The sequence below is a fragment of the Ranitomeya variabilis genome, chromosome 3 (assembly GCF_051348905.1).
Source record: "Ranitomeya variabilis isolate aRanVar5 chromosome 3, aRanVar5.hap1, whole genome shotgun sequence".
In the NCBI taxonomy this organism is placed as follows: Eukaryota; Metazoa; Chordata; class Amphibia; order Anura; family Dendrobatidae; genus Ranitomeya; species Ranitomeya variabilis.
In genome coordinates this window covers 27,362,172-27,381,792 of record NC_135234.1, presented here as the reverse complement: position 1 = coordinate 27,381,792, position 19,621 = coordinate 27,362,172, and the positions used below count along the sequence as shown (strand labels likewise).

General features: G+C 44.6%; 1 protein-coding gene across 2 annotated transcripts in view; it reads right to left on the bottom strand.

Annotated features, from left to right (window-relative positions):
- The window catches only part of LOC143815039 (interferon-induced GTP-binding protein Mx-like), a 72,648-nt gene that overhangs the window by 40,807 nt on the left and 12,220 nt on the right, over window positions 1-19,621 (bottom strand). The window contains exons 1-5 of one of the 2 annotated variants that reach the window (XM_077293845.1): window positions 19,268-19,455; window positions 19,022-19,097; window positions 13,316-13,453; window positions 13,037-13,191; window positions 1,575-1,713 (exon numbers count right to left, since the gene is read on the bottom strand). In XM_077293845.1, the coding sequence (XP_077149960.1) occupies window positions 1,575-1,713; window positions 13,037-13,191; window positions 13,316-13,453; window positions 19,022-19,097; window positions 19,268-19,348 (589 nt within the window). In that variant the 5' untranslated portion in view covers window positions 19,349-19,455. Of the gene's footprint in view, window positions 1-1,574; window positions 1,714-13,036; window positions 13,192-13,315; window positions 13,454-19,021; window positions 19,098-19,267; window positions 19,456-19,621 lie in introns of those variants that run through there. The other variant, XM_077293846.1, reaches the window with a different exon arrangement.

Genomic DNA, 19,621 nt, shown 5'->3' with positions numbered 1-19,621 from the left:
TTGCTCGTCGTGACCTGTTTCTTTTTTTTTCATCTAATGCGTTGTTGTAGAAATATTTATTAATGAGGATTTTGCATCTTCTGATTGCAATAAAATGCTTTTTTTTCCTGTACATGACGGGGCGTATACATTTTGGTGTGATGTCAGTGCTCTGAGCCAATAAGATATTTCACTCCACTGCACCTCCTCCTCACTACCCCAGTGGTAAAAAGCTGCAGCTGCATCCCCTTCCTCCCCTTCCCTGAGAGGCTGGAGGCAAGTAAGAGTGGACTACGGACTGCCTGAAACTAAAGGAGTTGATTGCCCTTCACCTTTGGGAGACAAATAGCCAAATGATGGCATCTGACAAAATTATCCAGTTTAATATACACTCACTGGCCACTTTATTAGGTACACCTGTCCAACTTCTTGTTAACACTTAATTTCTAATCAGCCAATCACATGGCGGCAACTCAGTGCATTTAGGCATGTAGACATGGTCAAGACAATCTCCTGCAGTTCAAACCGAGCATCAGTATGGGGAAGAAAGGTGATTTGAGTGCCTTTGAACGTGGCATGGTTGTTGGTGCCAGAAGGGCTGGTCTGAGTATTTCAGAAACTGCTGATCTACTGGGATTTTCACGCACAACCATCTCTAGGGTTTACAGAGAATGGTCCGAAAAAGAAAAAAAATCCAGTGAGCGGCAGTTCTGTGGGCGGAAATGCCTTGTTGATGCCAGAGGTCAGAGGAGAATGGGCAGACTGGTTCGAGCTGATAGAAAGGCAACAGTGACTCAAATCGCCACCCGTTACAACCAAGGTAGGCCTAAGAGCATCTCTGAACGCACAGTGCGTCGAACTTTGAGGCAGATGGGCTACAGCAGCAGAAGACCACACCGGGTACCACTCCTTTCAGCTAAGAACAGGAAGCTGAGGCTACAATTTGTACAAGCTCATCGAAATTGGACAGTAGAAGATTGGAAAAACGTTGCTTGGTCTGATGAGTCTCGATTTCTGCTGCGACATTCGGATGGTAGGGTCAGAATTTGGCATAAACAACATGAAAGCATGGATCCATCCTGCCTTGTATGGAGCATCTTTGGGATGTGCAGCCGACAAATCTGCGGCAACTGTGTGATGCCATCATGTCAATATGGACCAAAATCTCTGAGGAATGCTTCCAGCACCTTGTTGAATCTATGCCACGAAGAATTGAGGCAGTTCTGAAGGCAAAAGGGGGTCCAACCCGTTACTAGCATGGTGTACCTAATAAAGTGGCCGGTGAGGGTACATTTCTTAGCATAGGATCTTATGGACAACAGACGACCAATGGATGGACTTTGTTTAGGCTTATGTCAGGCATATACTTTTCTAATATTTGCTGCCATAGATCTCAGCTCAGGAAGGTTTTAATTAACAAAATTGATGATGGTGGAGAATCCGTCACATGTTGGACATTAACCTGTCCGGTGTTCGTCATAGTGTTCTTCAGGCTTTCACCATGATCATCTTACTGGAAGAATTACAGAATCAGTGACGAATTCTTCTAACAGTTGGAGGAAAATAACGGAAGGACCCATCACTATTTATATTACCTATAGTTCGCTCTCCGGTTGGATCCACCTCTCGCGCCATTTCTAGAACTTCTGTTGTCGCTATATCCACATTACAGGGAACCACGGCCAGATTAATGGTCTCTTGTTTCGTTATGTAGTTTCTTATTATCTGTTTAATCTGTAGATATGTGTATAAAAGAAGACATTTTACTACTAAACACTATAAGGGTTATTAGCGTTAAAGTGAATACATTAATTTCACTTTATTTATTTTAAATCTTACAGCAGTCTGAGATTATTTTTTGTACACATACTGATAGGGAATTTAGATTGTTAGCCCCAACGGGGACAGCGACGATAATGTGTGCAAACTGTAAAGCGCTGCGGAATATGTTAGCGCTATATAAAAATAAAGATTATTATTATTATTACACAGTTTCATATCACCCTCCATAGTGACAGATTGAGATGTGAAAACTTTTTCTGCCTGCAGTCACCACTAGGGGGATTCTACAATATGCTGCATAATGAATGTGTATGCGGTAAGCTGTTAAGCTCCTCCTAGTGGTGGCTATAGGTAAGTATCTTTTATCTCTTTGTCTATGTAGCAGGTCATAGCAGGGGTGCCCATATATAATTCTTCTACAATATGTAACATAGTACGGTATTTCCATAAACAAATATTACTAATTCACCAGGACTATTGAATTCCTAAACAAAGAGAGAGGTGAGAATACATATGTATATATATATATATATATATATATATATATTCATAAAAAAAGGAACAGCACAACAGTATTACTTATCTACGGGTGCAAAGCCTCCAGGCAACCTGTCCACCGGTCATCCACTTTTCATAGTATCAAAAGAAGAAGGCAGCACTCCATTACTTCCAGAAATGCAGGGTTTATTCAGACCCACATATCAGTGCCAGTGCGACGTTTCAGCTCTACTGAGCTTTTCTCAAGCTTGAGAAAAGCTCAGTAGAGCTGAAACGTCGCACTGGCACTGATATGTGGGTCTGAATAAACCCTGCATTTCTGGAAGTAATGGAGTGCTGCCTTCTTCTTTTGATACTATATATATATATATATATATATATATATATATATATATATATATATATATATATACACATATACACCTACTGCTCAAAAAAATAAAGGAAACGTTCAAATAACACATCCTGGATCTGAATGAATGAAATATTCTCATTGAATACTTTGCTCTGTACAAAGTTGAATGTGCTGACAACAAAATGACACAAAAATCATCAATGGAAATCAGAAATCAAATTTATTAACCAATGGAAGCCTGGATTTGGAACAATACTCAAAATTAAAGTGGAAAATCAAATTACAGGCTGGTACAACTTTAGTGAAAATGCGTCAAAACAAGGAAATGATGCTAAGTAGAGTGTGTGGCCTACATGTGCCTGAATGACCTCCATACAATGCCTGGGCATGCTCCTGATGAGGCAGCGGATGGCCTCCTGAGGGATCTCCTCCCAGACCTGGATTGAAGCATCCGCCAACTCCTGGACAGTCTGTGGTGCAACGTGACGTTGGTGGATGGTGCGAGACATGATGTCCCAGATGTGTTCAATCGGATTCAGGTCTGGGGAACGGGCGGGCCAGTCCATAGCTTCAATGCCTTCATCTTGCAGGAACTGCTGACACACTCCAGCCACATGAGATCTGGCATTGTCCTGCATTAGGAGGAACCCAGGGCAAACCGCACCAGCATATGTCCTCACAAGGGATCTGAGGATCTCATCTCAGTTCCTAATGGCAGTCAGGCTACCTCTGGCAAGCACATGGAGGGCTGTGCGGTCCTCCAGGGAAATGCCACCCCACACCATTACTGATCCACTGCCAAACCGTTCATGCTGAAGGATGTTGCAGGCAGCAGATCGCTCTCCACGGTGTCTCCAGACTCTGTCACGTCACATGTACTCAGTGTAAACCTGCTTTCATCTGTGAAGAGCACAGGGCGCCAGTGGCGAATTTGCCAATCCTGGTGTTTTGTGGCAAATGCAAAGCGTCCTGCACGGTGTTGGGCTGTGAGCACCACCCCCATCTGTGGACGTCAGACACTCAGACCATCCTCATGGAGTAGGATTCTAACCATTTGTGCAGACACATGCACATTTGTGGCCTGCTGGAGGTAATTTTGCCATTTTGCAGGGCTCTGGCAGTGCTCCTCCTGTTCCTCCTTGCATAAAGGCTGAGATAACGGTCCTACTGCTGGGTTGTTGCCCTCCTACAGCCCCCTCCATGTCTCCTGGTGTACTGGACTGTCAGCTGGTAGCGCCTCCAGCCTCTGGACGCTACGCTGACAGACACAGCAAATCTTGCCACAGCTTGCATTGATGTGCCATCCTGAATGAGCTGCACTACCTGAGCCACTTGTGTGGGTTATAGAGTCTGTCTCATGCTACCACGAGTGTGAAAGCACAACCAACATTCAAAAGTGACCAAAACATCAGCCAGAAAGCATTGGTACTGAGATGTGGTCTGTGGTCTTTATAGGGGGTGTCTTCATAATTGCCAATAATTTCCATCTGTTGTCTATTCCATTTGCACAACAGCATGTGAAATTGATTGTCAAACAGTGTTGCTTCCTAAGTGGACAGTTTGATTTCACAGAAGTTTGATTTACTTGGAGTTATATTCTGTTGTTTAAGTGCGGCGCCCCAGGGTCCTGGTTATCGCAGTAATGTCGCTTTCCTCCCGGGGAGAGTGATGTTACGTTTGGAGGCAAGGAAGGATAACTGCATCCAGGTATCACAAACATGCAACACATTCATAGTCCAGACCACCAGGGGGAGCTTTTGATCCTATTTACTAGGTGACTCCCCATATATATATAACTGGTAGTCTGTATGGAAAGTCAGGCAGTTCTTCAGGGAAGCTGTCCCTGGCAGGAGCAAATTCCTGTCAGAGGACGGAGGAGAGGGTTCACGAAGATGTGCATGCCCTAAGAGCTGCAGCTCCCAGAGAGAGACATTTTGAAGGCAGAATTGTATTGCAGCGAGCGTGAAGGAAGGCAAAGCAAAGGAGAGGATACCAGAAGGGGACCAGCCAGGAGCAGGCTGCCTCCTTCTAAAGCGCAGAACACCGGTAGCCGGAACACCGAGTTAGTAAGGACCTCTATGCCTTACTTCAGAGACCGGCAGAACAGCTAATTGCATGTTACCTGTCCGCACTTACACCCAGGAGGCACGGTGGCACCTCTCAGAGGCCGGGGCATGCTAGAGTTCCTATAAACAGCCTCAAGCCACCAGTCATACGAGTTTTGTCCTATCCGACTACGGGGGACAGAGAGAGACACCACATCTGTGAGGACCTTATTTGAAGCTTATGCAGTAAGGGACTACACCACTACAGTGCAAGGGAAGGCTATTGATTTCCACCTGGACAAGGGGACTCTGGACTTGCCTCCAAACTGGCCAGACTCTGCCTGTCCTGTGATCTGGTGCCCTGGACTGTGGATGCTGAAGTCTTCAGTAAAGGTAAAGAGACTGCAACCTTGTGTCCTTGCTCTTCACTGCACCTCTTACCATTCTACCATCTACACACTGGGAAGCCCTGGGGATATACTTCACCTGTGGGAAGGTATAGCATCTAGCTGCCATAACATCACCCCAGCGGACCCCTTAAAGGAGCGTCGGTCACCCTGATCGAATACCACAGGTGGCGTCACGAACATAAACTTTATCCCTTTAAAGACCTTTCCCTTTTACACAGACATTCCAGGGCCACGGACTGGGTCAGCCACCGTGACATCCCCCTGTGAACCGCAGGACCCGGTACTGAGTAACCCCTTGCCCTGACGGGGCACTCCATAAGTTTTCCTTTATTTTTTTGAGCAGTATACAGTATATACAGTATATACACATACAGTTGAAACCAGTCATTTCCATACACTATATATAAAGACACATATGCATGTTTTTCTCAATATCTGACATGAAATCATAATAAACCTTTCCCATTTTAGGACAATTAGGATTACCATAATTATTAACATTTGCCAAATGCCAAAATAATGAGAGAGAGAGAATGTTTTAAGGCATTTTGATTACTCACTGCAAAGTCAAAAGTTTCCATACATTTCATTAGTATTTGGTACCATTGCACTTAAACTGAATGACTTTGGTTGAACGTTTAGGATCTCCTTCCACAAGCTTCTCACAATAGTTGGTCGGAATTTGGGTCCATTCCTCCTGACAAAACTGGTGTAGTGATCCAGGTTTGTAGGTCGCCTTGCTCACATCGGCCTTTTCATCTTTGCCCATAAATTTTCAATAGGATTAAGATCAGGGCTTTGTGATGGCCGCTCCAAAACATTGACTTTATTATCCTGAAGCCATTTCCGCCCAAGCTTTAACTTCCTGGCTGATGTCTTGAGATGCTGCTTCAGTATTGCCACATAATCTGCTTTTCTCATGATGTCATCTATTTTGTGAAGTGCACCAGTCCCTCCTGCAGCAAAACAACCCCACATCATAATGCTGCCACCATCATGTTTCACAGTTGGGATGGTGCTCTTAGGCTCCCAAGCTTGTCCCTTTTTCCTCCATACGTAACGATGGTCAATATGCCCAAAAAGTTCAATTTTAGTTTAATAAGACCACAGTACATGTCTCCAAAAATTAAGGTCTTCGTTCATGTGTGCATTTGCAGACATTAATCTGTTTTTTTCCTGGCAGAGTGGCCTTCCAGCGCTTGTTGATACAGTACTCGTTTCACTGTGGATATTGACACAATCTTACCAGCTTCCGCCATCATCTTCACAAGGTCTTTTGCTTTTGTCCTTAGGTTGATATGCTCATTAATCTCTGGGACACAGAACCCGACTCCATCCTGAGCGGTATGATGGCTGGACATTCCCATCTTGTTTGTATTTGCATATAATTGTTTGTACAGATGAACGAGGCACCTTCAGGTATCTTGAAATTGTACCCAAGGATGAGCCAGACGTGTGCAAGTCCACAATTCTTTTTCTTGATATCTTGGCTGATTTCTTGAGATTATACACAAAGAAGCAGTGTGTTTCAGGTGTACATTAAAATACATCCACAGGTGTGTCTCTAATTAACTCAGATGTTGCCAAAAACCTATCAGAAGCTTTCAAACACAGGTCATCATCATATGGGCAGTCTAGAATGGTTTAGAGGCATAGCAATCTTAGTGTATGTAAACATTCCCTCTCTCATTATTCTGGCATTTGGCAAATATTAATACTTATGGTAAAACTAATTGACCTAAAAGGGGAAAGGTTTATTCTGATTCCATGTCAGATATTGAGAAAAACATGCAGATGTGTATTTTTATATAGCGGATGGAAACGTCTGTATATATAAATATATATATAAATATACAATCTTCCTTCTCACCCCCAATGGGAGTGGTCTTTTTTGTCCTTTCTCATTCTCGGGTCTTCTACCAGAGGCCTGGGAGTTTGAGAGTTCTGAGCAGGATCTTAGTTGTTCCCAGCATTGCGCTTATCTGTACAGAGAGTTCAGATGTTGCTCCTGGGATCTGTTGTAGCCATTCTTCCAACTTAGGGGTCACTGCTCCAAGTGCTCCTATCACCACTGTAGTCACTGTTGCCTTCACCTTCCACATCTTCTCCAGTTCTCCTTTGAGGCCCTGGTATTTCTCCAGCTTCTCATATTCCTTCTTTCTGATGTTGCTGTCATTTGGTACTGCCACATCTATTATCATGGATGTCTTCTGGTCCTTGTCTACTATCACAAAGTCTGGTTGGTTAGCCAACACCTGCTTATCCGTCTGGATCTTGAAGTTCCACAGGATTTTAGTCTTTCATTCTCCACCACTTTCTCTGGGATCTTCCACTTGGACTTAGGGGGACTGAGACCATATGCTATGCAGATGTTCCTGTATACAATTCTCGCTACTTGGTTGTGGCGTTTGGTATACGCGGTTCTTGCATCTTGCATCCTGCCACTATGTGTTGGACGGTTTCTGAGGGTTCTTTGACTAGTCTGCACCTTGGGTCTTTTCTTGTGTGGTAGATTCCTGGTACTTCGTGCTTGCTCTTGTGCCGCTATGATTAGTGCCTCTAAGCTGTCTTGGAGTCCAGCTTTCTTCAGCCATTGGTAGGATTTCTCCATGTCAGCCACCTCCATTATCTGTCAATGGTACATCCCATGCAGCGGCTTGTCTTGCCATGGCGCTTCATGTTCCTGCTCTTCGTTCCAGATCTGTTGTTATTGCTGCCTTAGACTTTCTCTCGGCATCTCATTTCTGGTGCCATTTTTCTGATGTATTCCTGGAGACTCCTTGCTTCATCTGGTTGCTTGGATGCTTATCAAGCCTCGACCACCCTCCTTTCTGTTGGTATACAATCTTTGGGTGTTAGGCTTAGGGTGGAGACCTCCAAGCATTGTGAAGAGCTTTCGTGTCTTCACATCTGCAGCTTCCATCTCTTCTTTTGGCCAGCACACTATGTCAGCAGGGTATCTGATAACTGGCAGGGCATATGTATTGATGGGGCAGATTTTATTCTTCCCATTGAGCTGGCTCTTGAGGACCTGTCTTACCCTTTGATGGTATTTGGATGTTGCTGCTTTCCTTGCCTCGTCATCGTGGTTACAGTATCCCTGTTGGATGCCCAGGTACTTGTAGCATGTCTGTACATCTGCTATGTGTCCTGCTCATAATTCTGCTCCATAAGTCTTGACTACCTTGCCTCTCTTCATGATCAACCTGACGCACTTCTCCAGTCCAAAAGATATCCCAATGTCTTCACTGTAGATCCTTGTCAGGTGGATCAGTGAATTGATGTCTCGTTCGTTTTTTCGCATACAGCTTGATGTCATCCATGTAGAGGAGGTGGCTGCTGATGCTTCCACTCTTGAACTTGCATCCATAGCCAGACGATGCAGAACAGCAATGGGGACAGTGTATCACCTTATCACCTTGGTATATGCCGCATTTGATGGTCACTTGTGTTAGTTGTCTTGAGTTGACTTCCAATGTTGTTCTCCATTGCCCCATTGAGTTTCTGAGGGAGGTTCTTAGATTTTTGTTGACATTGTAGAGAGGCAAGCATTCACAGATCCATGTTTGTGGCATGAGTTATAGGCTTTCCTGTAGTCAATCCAGGCTGTGCTGAGATTGGTCTGTCTGGATTTTGAGTCTTGAGCGAATGCTCTATCTACTAGGAGCTGGTGCTTAGAGCCTCTGGTGTTGGTCCCAATGCCTTTCTGAGCTGGATTCATGTACTGGTTCATATGGTTCTGTAGCTTGGTGGCTATGATGCCTGACGGGAGTTTCCCTGTTGTTGTAAGGCAGGTTATTGGGCGGTAGTTGGATGGAACTGTTACTTTGTGAGGATTCTTCATGATCAGCACTGTTCTTCCTTCTGTTGGCCAAGCTGGGTGATGGCCTGCTTCTAGCAGATGGTTCATCTACTTTGCCATGCGTTCATGTACCGCTGTTAATTTCTTTAGCCAGTAGGTGTGGATCACGTCTGGGCCAGGTGTTGTCCAGCTCTTCATGTTCTTGACACGCTGTTGGATGTCTGACTGGTTCTTGCTCTAGGTGGTTGTCATCTCACCTCTTTATGTAAATAAATATATAAATTTACATTATATAAAAAGGTATATACATGTGCAAATTCTCTTCTCTCTCTCTGAATATTTATTTATGGAAATGATATGTTACATATTGTAGAAGAATTGATTGCTTCAACCAGACAAGTCTCACATAATAGTCAGGTGCAACTGGGTGGGGGCTTCCCCATAATGCCCTACTGCTATCATATCACATGGAATAGCACAACCAATCAGAATGGACTATTATAGCCTGTATAAAAGCAGAGGCAGGGAATTCAGAAGTTAGCTATAAGGGTATGGAGAGAAAACTACAAAATACTAAAGAGACTGTACAGTTAGTGTGTGTAACAGCATGGAAGACGATTAGTGTGCGAGGAACAACCTGTTGGTTACTATCCGTTTACCTTTAGCCATAAACGTTAAGGTCACTTTGACGTTAATAAGGCTATGTGAATGGAGCGCCCCCACACCGCCGCAGGGCCGAGGGGTACCCGGCGCCGGGTCTCTGAGTCTCTGTTCTGGGGTTGTCACGGTGGCTAGACCCGGTCCGTGGCCCTGTCTGTCAGTGGGGGACGTCCAGTGCAATAAGTGTGGATAATGGTGCAGTTGTGGGGTGCAGGTCGCGGTAAATAACGAGGACACCAGGTTGCAGTCTCTTTACCTCTTTACTGAAGATCTCTGGGTCCTCAGTCCGGAATCCAGATCACCAGGCTGCGCAAGTCCGGCCGGTCCAATGGCACCTCCAGAGTTCACTTTGCAGGTGGAAATCAGTGCCTTCCTTCTTAGCGCTATGTGTTGTAGTCCTTCCCTGCTGTGCTTACGGAAAGTACCCCACAACTGTTGTGTCTGTTTCTTAAGTTCCCTCACAACTCGATTAGAAGATGTTCTGCTAATCCTCCGTCCCTCCCTGTTGATCTGGTTGGAACGGCACCCGTTTGACGGGTAGGCTCGGAGCTCTTCCGGGACCCTAGAGTCGCCCCTCTCCACAAGTTGCCCCCCAAGACTTCATAGGTGATTTGAGTCGGACAGCCCGCCTGAGACTGACTGTCCTGCCGCTGTTTAGAGTATTGCTTGAAGCTCAGTGTTATAATACTCTCTCGGCGTTCCGGCCACCGGTTGTGCGCCTCAGTAGGATGTTGCCTCGGTCTAACAGCACGACTCCTACTGGTATACTCCTATTGCTTCGATCTCGTTTCTCACTCAGCACAATATATCTCTCTTCTAGTCCTTCCTTAGGGCACCGCCGCTTCTCAGTGCAGGCACGGTCCCGTTACTTTCTTTCCTGTAGCCAGGTCTCCATCAGGGTCCCAAACCTGACAGAGGCCCTACCGTCTCTTCCCCTGCAACACCCTCTGCCACAAGGTGTTGCCTGGTCTAATCCAGTCAGCTTTCTCTCCTAACTTCCTGCCTGACCCCCAGTTTACCCACAATGGTGGGGAGTGGCCTAATGAATAGTACCCTTAGCTCCCCCTGGTGGCCCGGCTGTGAAATGTATTGGTGACTGTGATACCTGGTCAGATGAACTCCTTCAGTGCCATCAGACGTACCATGGCTCCCCATAGTGGCGGAGCCACAGTACTGCAACGACCAGGACTCTGGGGCGCTGCATGAAGAAACCAGATTGTATCTTAATTTCCCAGACAACCATATTTTTACAAAAACCAAAAGAACTGGCTTTTTATCTGTATATTGGCTTGTGAATTTGGGTGTTTATGTCTGGTGGGTCAGGAATACAGACTTGCCAACTGATATACTATCTAACATGCTGTGTAGGTCTGTAAGGGTATGTGCACACGTCCGGATTTCTTGCAGAAATTTCCTGAAGAAAACCGGAAATTTTCTGCAAGAAATCCGCATTTTTTTTTTGCGGTTTTTTTCTGTTTTTTTCGCGTTTTTTTTAGCATTCTGCAAGCGTAATTAGCTTGCAGAATGCTAAAGTTTTCCAAGCGATCTGTAGCATCGCTTGGAAAACTGACTGACAGGTTGGTCACACTTGTCAAACATAGCGTTTGACAAGTGTGACCAACTTTTTACTATAGATGCTGCCTATGCAGCATCTATAGTAAAAGATAGAATGTTTAAAAATAATAAAAAAAATAAAAAAAATGCTTATACTCACCCGCAGACAGCTGATCTCCTCACCGGCGTCCGTTCCGTATAGATGGTGTGTGCGCGCAGGACCTTCCATGACGTCGCGGTCACGTGAGCGGTCACATGACCGGTCTCGACCAATCACAAGACGGCGACGTCATCGGCAGGTCCTTCACCGCACACCAGCTACAGGAACCGAAGCGACAGCGTGCAGTGGAGAGGCGGGAAGACATCGAAGGTGAGTATAGGACTATTTTTTATTTTAATTCTTTTTTTTTTTAACAATTATATGGTGCCCAGTCCGTGGAGGAGAGTCTCCTCTCCTCCACCCTGGGTACCAACCGCATATAATCTGCTTACTTCCCGCATGGTGTGCACAGCCCCGTGCGGGAAGTAAGCAGATCAATGGACTCCTAGGTGTGCGGAATCCCCTGCAATTCCGCATTTTAATGAACATGTTGCTTTTTTTTCCGCGATGCGATTTTTTCGCGGAAAAAAAGGCTACATTTGCACAAAAAATGCGGAATACACTGAAAATAATGGTGGGCATATGTAAGCATTTTTTTCGCGTTTTTATCACGTTTTTATAGCGAAAAAACGCGAAAAAAACGCGAAAAATACTGAACGTGTGCACATGGCCTAAAGGTGACTGTACATTGAGTGGGTTAAGCTTTATTTATTGATGTGTGCTTATATGCTAATAGTGCTACTGGATCCCATCACCATTGTTTACCTTATCTTGATGTTGGACTGAAGGACCCTGGGTGATTCTGGGAGTGGCTTACATGCCTTAGGCATAAAAAGACTCTGAGATCACATCCTGGGAGTCTGAAGTAAGACAGAGCTACCAGCCAGACATTCTGCAAACCACCCAACAGACAAGAGAAAGGACTGCAGCCAATTCATCATGGCACCATCACGAGGGACACTGATCTAGGATTCTATAGGATACAACCTAGGGGTTTTTGGCTCCGGTTGGAAGGACACAGATCTGATCCAGTGACCATCTCTGAACCATGGATATGTTTGGAGAAAGCCAGGTGTGTGGGACCCGCTGGTCGCCTGGTTCCATAGAGATGGTCAGATAAGCCAGGTGGTGACTCTCGTGTCAACTGGCTTTGGACCTTGTATGGACTCTAAGGACAGTTCTTGGTCATCTCCCTATGCTTGTCGTTACCCCTTCTCTGTGCGTTCATCCACAGATGGAGTAGCGACCCTGGGAGCTCTGACATCATGTCATACTGGAAATACATGGAGACGCAGTGATATTTTATATGCGCCCATGTGACCCTGGGAGCTCTGACATCATGTCATACTGGAAATACATGGAGACGCAGTGATATTTTATATGTGCCCATGTAACCAAACAATTCCAGCCATGGTAGGATTGTTCTGTTTGCTATTGTGTGCTGTGGTTCAATAAAGTATTGCCACACTGTTTTACCTTAACCCTGTGTTGTCTGTGTAGTGTATTGCCCACTGGGAGATAGAGCGGGCGTTCAGTGGTATGAGCCATGGTCCATGCAGTCTTGCTAAAGACAGCCGGGCCAGCGGACGACAGCACCCACTGACCCCGTTTCTCCACAGGCTATATTTGAGTTAAATAGCTTAAAAAGAGTTGGATACAGTACTAGGAGACCTCAGAGTGTTACACACGTCTTTTCAGGGAATTTGAAGACTTTAGAGTATTTCAAATTTGTGGAATATTCATTTGTTGCAAATCGAACATTTTGGAAAAATTTAGCAAAACTACATACCGTAACTCAAATTAAAAACTTCACATTTCTTTTTGATGTCTGCAAGGCAAATTCTGACAAACCTGTCTTCCGATGTCCTGGGGTTGATTGGGTAAAGCAATCCTTGTGATCCCCGGGAGATCAATGAGAGTCAGATCTGGGACGTTTGGAGAGATGATTTCCAACGTTATGAGATCTTCGCTGATTCCGTTTCCTGAGCCGGCTACAATGTCTTGTGCTAGGAAGAAAAATAGTAAGTAGGCAGGAAAGACAAGTGTCAGGAAGATATCAGTTCTCTATCCGAGTTCTTCTAAAATTACGGTAAGTTCCTAAAATCTCCAAACCATTATTTTTCCCTTTACCTCTACGAACTTCAGCTTCCACAGCGGAGGGTCCCTGAATCTTTGTTTTTGTATTTCTATAAATAATTCTTCCAAACCATGGGGAGTTGGTGGCAGATTTTTTCAGCTTCAGCTCAAGGGGGCAACGTGTAACAATACCTGTAGAGGAAAAAATAAAATATAAACGAACACGGTATAACAATATGATTGGTGCCAGCATTTTGTAAGATGTGGAGGTGTCTTCATCCTTTTTTAATTGGATTAATTGTTTTATAGCTCAAAAGCTGAGCCCGGTCCATATAAAATATATATATATGGACTGGGCTCAGCTTTTGATATATATATATATATATATATATGCAAAAGGAAAAAAAAGAGCATGAACCGCACATTCCAAAATCATTCGTTGATCTAAAGCCGCTAGGCAAAAATTTAAATACTGAACATGAGGTTTTCAGTTTAACATTCTGATCAGACTGTATGAAGCCCACTGCCCCTTCACGGCAAACCTCGTAGTGGGTCCTAACGCCCTAACGGAGCGGAGCCGTGCGGCGACCACCGCCGCAGCGGCCATGCACCAGCAGGGCGGACGGCCTGTTGCCCCACAGCACCCGTGCTGCGAGACTGAGCCCCCATGACTCCAGACCGCGCCGCCCCACCAGCACAAAGCCACAGCAACAATGGCCGCCACACAGCACCAGCACCAAAATGAAAAGGAGTATTTAAACTCACCTTCCTCCAGCTCTTCAGTGAGAGCCAAAATGGGCTAGACCCCTTACTTTCCACAGTACAGATTTTAGCATGGCACTGCAGCAATCAGCCAGGCATGAGGTATCGGGGTCTGGGACAGCATTTACAGCTTTCAATGGAACGTCACAGTAAGACGAGGTGGGGGAGGGATCGGTGTAGGCCTCCTGTGCTGGGACCCCTGAGTCAGGAAGAGTTCAGAAATCAATATTTTGTGGAATAACCATGATTTTTAATCACAGCTTTCATGCGTCTTGGCATGCTTTCCAGCAGTCTGTCACACTGCTTCTGGTAAGCGGTTCTTCTTTGCTTGATGGTTTGTGACTATCCATCATCCACTTGATTACATTCCAGAGGTTTTCAATGGGGTTCAGGTCTGGAGAGTGGGCTGCCCATGACAGGGTTTCGATATATATATATATATATATATATATATATATATATATATATATATCCATGTACAAAAGAAGAAAAGTCGGACCGCACCAACAGTCGGCAGAAAGTATGGTGGGAAACCGCTCACCTGCACTTAGCTGGCCATAGCTTCCAATCCTGGGTGCCGAGTTCCACGGAAGAAATCCAGTAATCAGTATCAAATGAAGATAGAAGAAGGAACGCACTCACAGGAAGTCCGATGCAGGTGTCTTTTATTGAAACGTGTTACACATCTTCACGGCCGGGGGTGCTGAAAGGGGAGTGTGGCAGTGCAGGACAACAGCTGTTTCGCGCCTGGCTGGCGCTTCAACAGGTCCGTGAGAGTGTCGACCAGAACGCTGAATGAAATAGGGTCAGGTGTGGCGGGGGCCCGTCCCTCCCGCCTACTTCCTCCCGTGCGATTCCGCCCACACCTCACCATGTGACAAGATAAAACATACTTTAAAAACAATACACTTAGTACACTTAGTGTTACAATAAATGTCAACTAAATGGGGACATAGCGTACCATATAGAAAAAATACTATTGTGAAGAGAGACTTCTTCTGTTCTATGCTAAGCTCCGCACTATCAATGGTTAACTAATTGGCAATATTGGGACTCATATCTAGTTAATGAAATGAACAAATAAATCGATTATAAACGCTGTAAAAGCTATAAGAAAATGGACATGTCCACTCTATCATTAAAGCCCAAAGGGCCCATCGCCTGTGACCGCATAATCCATCTAGCTTCTTTTTGTAAAAGCATGTTATGTAGATCACCCCCTCTTTTAGGTAGGGTAACTTTGTCAATGCCTGCAAACGACAGGACATTAGGATCTCCACCGTGTCTTTCCCGAACGTGTTCAATTAGGCGGGGTACACCTTTGCCCGTTGAGATAGTATTACAGTGTTCACGGAAGCGCATGTATAGGCACCTAATAGTCTTGCCAATATAAAAACGTCCGCACGGGCAATACATTACATAAACGACGTATTTAGTTTTGCATGTTATGAAAAAATTAACTGTGTGTTTAATCGGTCCGATATTAAAGTGCCGTCCTATAAGATGGTTTTTGCAATACGCACAATGGCCGCACCGAAAGTTCCCTTTCGGTACGCTGGATTTCAACCAATTATTGCACTCGCCCGGTAAACGGTTTCGCACTAATATGTCCCTCAGGTTTGTGCTACGTTTGTTCGATATCAGGGGACCCCTTTTCACAATGTCGACAAGGTCTCTATCTTTTTCAAGAATGTGCCAATTCTTGCGTATGGCACTACGTATAAAACCATCAATTGGGCTAAATTGAAAACTGAAATTGAAGCGTTTACCCGCAGGCATGCACCTGTTACCGCCTGTATTACTATCAACAGATTTTTCTCGTGCTTCATGTAACAGTTTATCAGGATACCCTCTACCCTCTAGCCTGTGTATTAGCTCATTGGACTGTGCCATGGCCCCTTCTTGTGTGCTATTAGTTCTATTAACGCGTAGAAGTTGGCTATATGGGAGGGATCGTTTAACATGTGGAGGATGATAACTGTTATAATGAAGTAAAGAGTTGGTTGCCACTGGTTTCCGATACAATTTTGTACTTAAGGTGCCATTTATTGCCTCAACAGTATTTTTTGGACGTTACTGTAGTCCAATGAGCTAATACACAGGGTAGAGGGTAGAGGGTATCCTGATAAACTGTTACATGAAGCACGAGAAAAATCTGTTGATAGTAGTACAGGCGGTAACAGGTGCATGCCTGCGGGTAAATGCTTCAATTTCAGTTTTCAATTTAGCCCAATTGATGGTTTTATACGTAGTGCCATACGCAAGAATTGGCACATTCTTGAAAAAGATAGAGACCTTGTCGACATTGTGAAAAGGGGTCCCCTGATATCGAACAAACGTAGCACAAACCTGAGGGACATATTAGTGCGAAACTGTTTACCGGGCGAGTGCAATAATTGGTTGAAATCCAGCGTACCGAAAGGGAACTTTCGGTGCGGCCATTGTGCGTATTGCAAAAACCATCTTATAGGACGGCACTTTAATATCGGACCGATTAAACACACAGTTAATTTTTTCATAACATGCAAAACTAAATACGTCGTTTATGTAATGTATTGCCCGTGCGGACGTTTTTATATTGGCAAGACTATTAGGTGCCTATACATGCGCTTCCGTGAACACTGTAATACTATCTCAACGGGCAAAGGTGTACCCCGCCTAATTGAACACGTTCGGGAAAGACACGGTGGAGATCCTAATGTCCTGTCGTTTGCAGGCATTGACAAAGTTACCCTACCTAAAAGAGGGGGTGATCTACATAACATGCTTTTACAAAAAGAAGCTAGATGGATTATGCGGTCACAGGCGATGGGCCCTTTGGGCTTTAATGATAGAGTGGACATGTCCATTTTCTTATAGCTTTTACAGCGTTTATAATCGATTTATTTGTTCATTTCATTAACTAGATATGAGTCCCAATATTGCCAATTAGTTAACCATTGATAGTGCGGAGCTTAGCATAGAACAGAAGAAGTCTCTCTTCACAATAGTATTTTTTCTATATGGTACGCTATGTCCCCATTTAGTTGACATTTATTGTAACACTAAGTGTACTAAGTGTATTGTTTTTAAAGTATGTTTTATCTTGTCACATGGTGAGGTGTGGGCGGAATCGCACGGGAGGAAGTAGGCGGGAGGGACGGGCCCCCGCCACACCTGACCCTATTTCATTCAGCGTTCTGGTCGACACTCTCACGGACCTGTTGAAGCGCCAGCCAGGCGCGAAACAGCTGTTGTCCTGCACTGCCACACTCCCCTTTCAGCACCCCCGGCCGTGAAGATGTGTAACACGTTTCAATAAAAGACACCTGCATCGGACTTCCTGTGAGTGCGTTCCTTCTTCTATCTTCATTTGATACTGATTACTGGATTTCTTCCGTGGAACTCGGCACCCAGGATTGGAAGCTATGGCCAGCTAAGTGCAGGTGAGCGGTTTCCCACCATACTTTCTGCGGACTGTTGGTGCGGTCCGACTTTTCTTCTTTTGTACATGGATATATATATATATATATCGAAACCCTGTCATGGGCAGCCCACTCTCCAGACCTGAACCCCATTGAAAACCTCTGGAATGTAATCAAGTGGATGATGGATAGTCACAAACCATCAAGCAAAGAAGAACCGCTTACCAGAAGCAGTGTGACAGACTGCTGGAAAGCATGCCAAGACGCATGAAAGCTGTGATTAAAAATCATGGTTATTCCACAAAATATTGATTTCTGAACTCTTCCTGACTCAGGGCTCCCAGCACAGGGGGCCTACACCGATCCCTCACCCACCTCGTCTTACTGTGACGTTCCATTGAAAGCTGTAAATGCTGTCCCAGACCCCGATACCTCATGCCTGGCTGATTGCTGCAGTGCCATGCTAAAATCTGTACTGTGGGTGACTTGAGGCCACTGGTGTCTGTCCCTCATTTTAAGTATTTTGGCAGCATTTGGGGCCGCTCTAAAGTGTTGTGCATTCGTTTGTTTTTGCCTCCCATTGACATGAATGGGTTTGATTATGTTCGGCGAATATTAGACATATTAATTCGTGAATATTGCAAATTCGACGATCGTAATCCGGACCAAACATTGAAATATTCGCTAATTTCTAATGTTAACCCTTCACTACCCTAGACCACCAGGAACCTGGCATTAGTCCCTTTCTATACCCTAGACCACCAGGGAGGCTGGTGTTAACCACCTTCTAACCCCCAAACAACAGAGAATTTGGTGTTACTACACCACTACCCTAGACCCCCAAGAAGCTAGCGTTAGTCACACCTATATACAAGAACCCCAGGGAATTTAATGTTACCCCCTCCAATAACCTGCACCACAGGAAAGCTGGCATTAATCTTTCCCATATCCTAGACCAACAGAAAAGCTGGTTTTACCCTTCTACTGCCCTAAACCAGATGGGAAGTTGTGTTACTGCAGCGCCCCAGAGTCCTGGTCGTTGCAGTACTGTGGCTCCGCCGCTAAGGGGGGCTATGGTACGTCTGATGGCACTGAACACTTCACAGTCTGGCCTCCAGGGGGAGCTAAGGGCGCTATGTATTAGGCCACTCCTCACAATCTAAGAAAGTTAAATCACTGCACTCATCTTAGTTCAAGTCAATTTTGCTGAAGTGAGTATATTTATTGAAGGTGAAGTAGAGACAATAAGGCAACCAAAAATTAACGTTTCGGCCACTCTGTGGCCTTGATCACAAATGATGCTGTAACAAAATAGAAACAAAAAGTGTATAAACATATCATATATACAGTAGTTGAATGTACAATATATACAAAATATACAAAGAGCTATCCATAAGACTATGGACGAAAATGGACCACATGTCAAAACCCCCATTGGCAGACAAAAAAATAAATAAAAAAATTTATTTTCTCTCAAAAAGCCGAAAGACCTATGTTGAATACAAAGACATCAAAACAAAGAATGGGTTCCTAGAAGATAGTATACAAACATCTAGAGAGAGATGCTGCGGTAGGTAAAGATGGAATGACGTACCCTTAGTGGTTTGCTCGTATAGCGTCATATGATAATAGGATAGTATACTCAAAATTAGAGGTGGCCCAGATTTCTCCTGTTTGGAGGCAATAGGAGAACATGATATAGTATAGAAATATATGACCTCGTATTGGTGTGAATAACCAAACGGTTATCCCATAGAGATGTGTAGAGACACATGTGGTCTGTGAAATTATTGCAGAAAATTGTACACAGTGGTTTTATAGCACATAGAAAGGTATTTACCCAGATAGTGAAAGAAAAGGCCTTCACTTTCAATAGTAGCTGTCCAGGACAGTATGTAAATGGTTTTGAGACATCTGTCATGTGTTGGACTGGCTGTAATATAAATACATATATAGGATGAGCATAGCACTAGAGTTGTTCATAAAGGCAACATGTTGTGTATGTCAATGGTATTTATACCTTAGTCTTTACATATATCTTATAGTCCTGCGGGACCCGGAGGTGGGTAGTGGATGCAGAGATTTCCGCGCTAGATTTGACTATTTAGTACGGGGTGGACGTGCCTGTAAAGAACCATGGATGGGGATATGTTATGGAGAAGTCTAACCGCCTATAGTACTTATCTATTGTGCG